The 6130-nt window shown below is 43.1% G+C and overlaps 1 protein-coding gene across 1 annotated transcript; it reads left to right on the forward strand.

Moving 5' to 3' along the window:
• Positions 1 to 126: 126 nt before the first annotated feature.
• Positions 127 to 3956, forward strand: cdca8 (cell division cycle associated 8). The gene is made up of 11 exons (XM_061093249.1): positions 127 to 184; positions 478 to 561; positions 1679 to 1807; positions 2032 to 2072; positions 2218 to 2293; positions 2402 to 2469; positions 2575 to 2657; positions 2747 to 2845; positions 3124 to 3253; positions 3511 to 3597; positions 3691 to 3956. Exons 2-11 carry the CDS (start codon positions 480 to 482, stop codon positions 3718 to 3720), a joined length of 825 nt encoding a protein of 274 aa, XP_060949232.1. The 5' UTR covers positions 127 to 184; positions 478 to 479; the 3' UTR covers positions 3721 to 3956.
• Positions 3957 to 6130: the final 2174 nt, after the last annotated feature.

Consider the following 6130-nt stretch of genomic DNA (forward strand, 5'->3'; position numbering starts at 1 on the left):
TCTGACGTCAGCCCCCTCAACGCGCCTTCCGATTGGCCGAGAGCTGCTATTTCCGCGACGTACAGAGAACGCGCGTCCTGATTGGCTGATTCGGGATGTGGGTCCCTCCCCGCGCGTAGATTTGAAAACTGCACCGAGAAGAAGGAAGAACCGAGAGTCCGAGCAGCAGAAAACACACAACCAGGTAAAGAAAAACACACAAAACACACCACGCTGGTAGAACACAACAGTGTGAGTTGTTGGTGAAGTATTTGTACTCGAGGAGGAAGTGATACAACCGAGGAAAGCGGATGTATTTACCGGGAAAGCTACGGAACATGCTAAGTAGCTAGCTCCAACGGCTAGCTCGCTAACGCTAACCCCTCCTTTTTGTTTTTTAAATAAAGATAACAATGGAGTCCGGTGCTTGTTGTGTTGTTTCGTTGTTGTTGTTGTTCACTCGTGTGTAAACTGACTTTCTGCCCCCGGGTTCCGCAGACATGGCGCCGAGGAAGAAAGCCACCAAGCAGCAGAAGAAGAGCCCGAAGCTCGAGGCTTTCCTGGAGGACTTCGACAGCGAGGGTGGGTGACCACAGAGCTCTACAATAAACAGAATTAGACCGAAGTTATTGAATAATATTCATCTTTCAATATTTCCCCAAATCACATTTCCCCAAACTTAGTACTGTAGCATAGCCAGCAGGAGACCCCGGATCTGTGACATGATTTTGGTGACAATATACAGTATTAGACCGAAGTTATTGGATAATATTCATTGTAAATATTTCCCAAAATTATGCTCAATCACTTTTTCCCAAACGTAGTACTGTAGCATAGCCAGCAGGACTCCTTGGACCTAAGATGTGATTTTGGAGGAAATGTACAGTATTACAGTGAAGCTATTGAATAATCCTCATCAAAAATTAGGATAAATGACATTTTTTAAAACTTTGTACTGTACCATAGTCAGAAGGACTCGCTGGATCTGTGACATGATTTTGGTGAGAATATACAGTTAACTGATATTATAGAGTCACACGAGTCATCACAGTTAAAGTTAAAGCTGTTTAAACAAACACTGAAACCTTATAAAAGCATCTGCATCGATATCTGCTGTGTTTTTATCAATGAAAACCCACATATTCTCACAGAGGAAGTCCAATTTAGCTGATTTCATTCATGTTAATATCAACCACTTGTATTGACTGTAGTAGTAGTTTTAAGTCGAGTGTAATATTTTATAAAGTCTTCATGTGCTTTATCTCTAAATACTGTGATGGACTGGATTGCGGAAAATAATTACTTGAACTACTTAATCATATTCAACTATGAAAACCGTGTTTTTCTAAAGTATAAAGATAAATATCAGTGCAATAGACAGTAAGGCAGATTAATGTTCCTATTGAGTCAGTGATGTTCTCAGAGGGGGAGACAGATCCTGACATGTAAGGGCAACGATGTGAGATGAATATTAAATATTGTCGTACATTAATTTAATCAACCGATAGGTATTCTATCAAGGCTTCCTCACATCAGTTTGCAGTGTTAACAAATGTTATCCACAAACTGATACTGATGTTTCTCTAACTTTCAGTACAGCGGGTTCTAACAAGTCGATTTATCCTTATCTTACTTTATAAACTACCGGGTTGTGTTTTCTGTGACGCTGCCTCAACATCAACACCTGCTGTTTCTCTAGTGAAAACCAGAGTGGGACAAATGAAGGAGAAGCTCAACCAGCTGCTGAAGAGTGTGGACAACAGCTACAACATGGCCCTGATCAAGTTGCCCATGCACATCAGGCAGATGCCCTGGATGGAGCAGTGCAGTGAGTAAAACCCAAATGACTTTTATAACCACAAATGCTTATTACACTTATTAAACGGCCTGAATGTTATTGCACTCTTCTGTTTTGAATTGTTGAATCGTCTCAGGGTATCTGCAAGTATGGGTTTGGATTTCTCTTGCTGCAAATATCTTGAATACTCTCTGTTCTAGACCCCTGACCTTGTAATGTAATTCAAATAATTTACCCCACCTCTGTCTCTGTAGTGCCTGAGAAACAAAAGTCACCTGAGGTGGATGTTTCAAAGGTGAGTGGATGATCTTCAGACCACGTCTCCTGATTCACAGAGACACAAGTTTAGATGGTGTCAGCAGACATGGCTCCACACAGTCAGTCTCTTCCTGTGATGAGTTCAACACTAATTAGAGTGTTTCCTTCACGTCTGTTCACAGAGAGAAAAGGAAGCTGCTGTTGTTGAGAGCGTTGTGGCGGAGGATCATGCAGTCCTTCTAAAGTCAGTCAAGAAACGTAAGTTCTGAAAATAATAAAGCAAAGCAAAGTTCCATCGATGATGCTAATTGGATAAAATGGAGGATTTTTGCAGAAGAATTAAATCTTATTTATTTTTTTCTGCAGCATCCAAGAAGAAAGCTGGAGCCAAATCCAGTTCAGAGGATGAAAACAGCCCGAATACGACAAGGAGGGTTAGTGGCTGTTTTTCATTCGTTTACATACAAAAGAAACAAAACACAACTGAATGTTAAGAGCCAAGTTGGTGAATGAACATATGGGATGTTGTTCTTAATCAGGGGAAAACAGCGAGAAAGCCCCCGACTACATCCAAAAGAGCGAAGGCGCTGGCCGTCAGCAAGCAGGGCGCCTCCATCAGACGGTACGACATCATCCTTCTCTGATCTTTACACCCCCCCCTGCTTTATTATGCCATGTGTGTGTGACTCTAACATGTGTGTGTGGGTTCAGATCGAGCAGGAAACCTCTGGTGACGCCTGCCAGGAGCATGATGGATTCTTCCATGATGATGGGAGCCACCCCCCTCATCACGCCACGCTTCGACCCGAGGTAAACGTTAGTGCTCGACTCTTTCAGGACTTAGGTCGGAGATAAACTTGTTTTTCAGCCACGTGTTCGTGTGGACGACCAGATGTGTTGTGATTGTTCACACACTATCGGCACCGGAGACCTGTTCTAGCAGCTCTCTCGCTAATTTGAAATGCTCCTGTATTTGGCCGTCTTGTTCAATTTACTCTCTCGTAGCTTGTGTGCTTTTTCTAAACCGGAGACATTATCCTCATCGAAGGGCTCGCATGACTCACCACGGCTCTCTTCTCTCCCCTCAGGCTTCCTAAGACCCCTGCTGTGAGAGTTCCTCGCCACAAGGAGAGGGTCTATAGCATTTCAGTCAATGGCTCTCCCATCGCAGGAGGAAACGAGGACATCGTCATCAACGTCCCCATCGGCAACGGAGAGGTGAGCGCACAGGGACTCGGGGCTCCGGGTCCTACGAGTTGGTATTTAACTGATAAATTGTCTATTGGTATTAAAGTGCCAAGAAAATCAGATCTAATGATATACATCAGTGTTCTTTCAGTTATGAAATTAGGATTTGTCCTGTTTCTTATGTTGAGGTTTTACCTGTGGGTTTTATTTGGGCTTTTTTGGGACGTGAAGACCTTTTTGTTGTGGACTGATTCACTGACACTTTGTCTTGTGTTGTGTTGGAGCAGAGCGTCCAGCTGTTGGCCAGTCAGATGGACTCAGTGGATCTGTCGCTGCTGGATGAAACCACCATGAGGAGCATCCGACTGCTGAACGTACGGTTTATTGATCACGTCTGCAGGACTTCTACCACAGTGTCCCTCTGGAGCTTCTTGTCTCATCATTTTCTCTCTCTCTCTCTCTTACAGAGTCGACTCACCACCCTGTGTGAGAAATGAGCGACCGAAGCGTCGACTGCTCCTTCTCAAGACTTTTTCTTTTTTCTGATACCATTGGTTTGAAGGGGACGGCAAGATTTGAGTAGTTCTGCCTTTGCAGCTTTTAAAAGAAGATTTTACTGTTTATTCTTTGATTTCTTTTGTAAATAGATTCTCATCCTACATTTTTTTGTTTCCACTCAATCTTTCTATACAGTAGCTTGCATTTATATTGTTAGTGCAAATGCATTCGTCATGTAAATACTTTAATCTTTGTCTGCAAAACTGATAAAAGGGTTTTGAAGAACAGTTGTGAATTTCTGTGATGTGGTTTTTCTGGGGGATTCAAACTTGATGGTTCAATAGGATTAATGAGTGCATCGTTTCCAATGGGTCAAAGTCTAGTATTTACACTTTAAAAAGTCCTTTATAGGTCCAAATCATATCAATGTTTTTAATGCTTCTTTCATTGCACTTTTAAACAAATTATCATTGAGAGAAATGTTTTGGTGGAGTCATGTGTTGTAGATATTTCTCAATTATACATATTAAACATGAAATAAAACTACAACCAAGACCAACAGGTAACTTGGACATAAGAAATCATCTGTTTCAGTCAAGAATTCTCAGATTCATGGACAGTTCAAGACTTTCCAAACCGACTGTACCTCTACATAGTGACCAGTAGGTGGCAGCATTTCACCATAAGAAATGAGCTTGCCTTGAAAAATCTACTTAAATGTCATTGCTTCTCATTTTTTTACAGTAGTCAAATAAATGATCGGTTCAGGCCGAAGATAAAAAGACCGATAGAGACGTGTCAATTGGCTGCATCTTTAATACTGTCTTTATAGTTTATGACATTTTATTGGCGGAATATTTAAATGTTCCATGTGTCTGGTTTAATGTAAACTGTCAAGTTACAGGAGACAATGGAAATCTTTATTTATTTATGATTCTGGTGATTTACAGGCTAATAAATCTGCCTCAAATCATCTTTAAAAATGGATCAACTCATAGCAGAGCTGCTGCCTCCTGGCACAGGAACCAGCGCTCTGACCTTCTCCTGTGTGTCGTTTCCCCTCTATAGGTCATCAAACTCTTGCTTTTGCTTATGTAGGAAGTTCCTCTTGTCCTTTTCGCGACTTTGTTTACACAGAGGGACATTAGCGAGTCACGTGACCTGCTGTTGGCAGGAAGTGGCAGCCGATCCCACTCCTGGCACGGGAACCTGCACTCTGACTTTCGGGGGACATCATAACGCTGCCAATTAGAAGTGGGTTCAGGTTGGTTAGGCCTGATGAGCTTGTTAGGGTCCCCACCTGGGATGATGAACTGGGTCAGACCGGGCTTCACCTTCAGGCCCAGACAGACGAGCAGAACTCTTGTGTTATTCCCGGCGGATTCTCATGCATCATATACTGAGCTGCACCACGGAAACTCTGTGGCCCCAAGCTGAAACTAAGGCCTAGCACCTTCCATCTGTATCCATCTCCAGCGCTTTATCATCTTCTCCCTCTCTCTCTCACTTTGTTGCAGAAGCAAAAAACCCAAACTCTGCATCCCCACAAACGACAGATGTTGTGGTCAGTGGTGCATGCAGCTCTGCTCCCTCGTTAGCGGAGCACCGAGCCCTCGCGCACCTGCTCTACATATCACAGAGTTTCCCCCTCGCATTGCCTCTGAATGGATTGGATTCTTTTTTTATTCTCTAGGTGGGTGGAAAATTGCCATTTTGCACGGATGGCTTGGTTTTCAGTAAGCACGCAGGCAGTGGCACGGTGACAGGTGCGGTATGGATGGGGCGGATTCTGAGGTCACAGAGCAACACCGCTTCATAAATCATCCGCTGCGATGTTTAGGATGAGGGAGTGGAGGCCGAGGGAGAGAGAGAGAGAGAGACACGGGACAGACATGCTGTGGCACACCTGACTCTCCGGTGGCGTTCTCTCTTCTTTCATTGTGTTAATACTTTGCAGTGTCGTTCAGCTCATGGTTTTGGTTTTAACGACTCATAATTAAACACAGTTTGGCTCATTAATTAAAGCAGTCTTCAGGAAAGAAGCTCCTTCAAACTTAGGAATATATAATCAAACATTTAAAAGGTTAAGAGCTGGATAATGGAATATAAAGAAAATAGAGGTAAAACTGTAATAATTAACAAGAGGTACATTTTCATCAGATGGTTGTGAAGACAAGAACTCCCATGATGCCACACTGCCTCTCAACGTCACCAAACTGGCTCTTTTGTTATTGTTTTGATTGAGTGATCCCTTGTGGCCAAAGTTAAGTATTGCAAGTTTAAGCGCCCTTAGCTTCCATGGCTGTTTTCGTTACCCGTCTTTTGTTCCTCGCCACCAAAGCAATCCCCAAAACCCCATCATCGCCTAACTCAACCCGTCTCACGTTTGTCTGAGTCTAACCTGCAGTA

This window comes from Limanda limanda, chromosome 19 (genome assembly GCF_963576545.1).
Source record: "Limanda limanda chromosome 19, fLimLim1.1, whole genome shotgun sequence".
NCBI lineage: Eukaryota > Metazoa > Chordata > Actinopteri > Pleuronectiformes > Pleuronectidae > Limanda > Limanda limanda.

Bases quoted from the DNA above. Each gene is read 5' to 3' on its own strand.
- cdca8 (XM_061093249.1), top strand. From the start codon at position 480: ATGGCGCCGAGGAAGAAAGCCACCAAGCAGCAGAAGAAGAGCCCGAAG. The intron at 562-1,678 runs GTGGGTGACCAC...CTGTTTCTCTAG, and splicing joins GGAGGACTTCGACAGCGAGG to TGAAAACCAGAGTGGGACAA. The intron at 2,294-2,401 runs GTAAGTTCTGAA...TTTTTTCTGCAG, and splicing joins TCTAAAGTCAGTCAAGAAAC to CATCCAAGAAGAAAGCTGGA.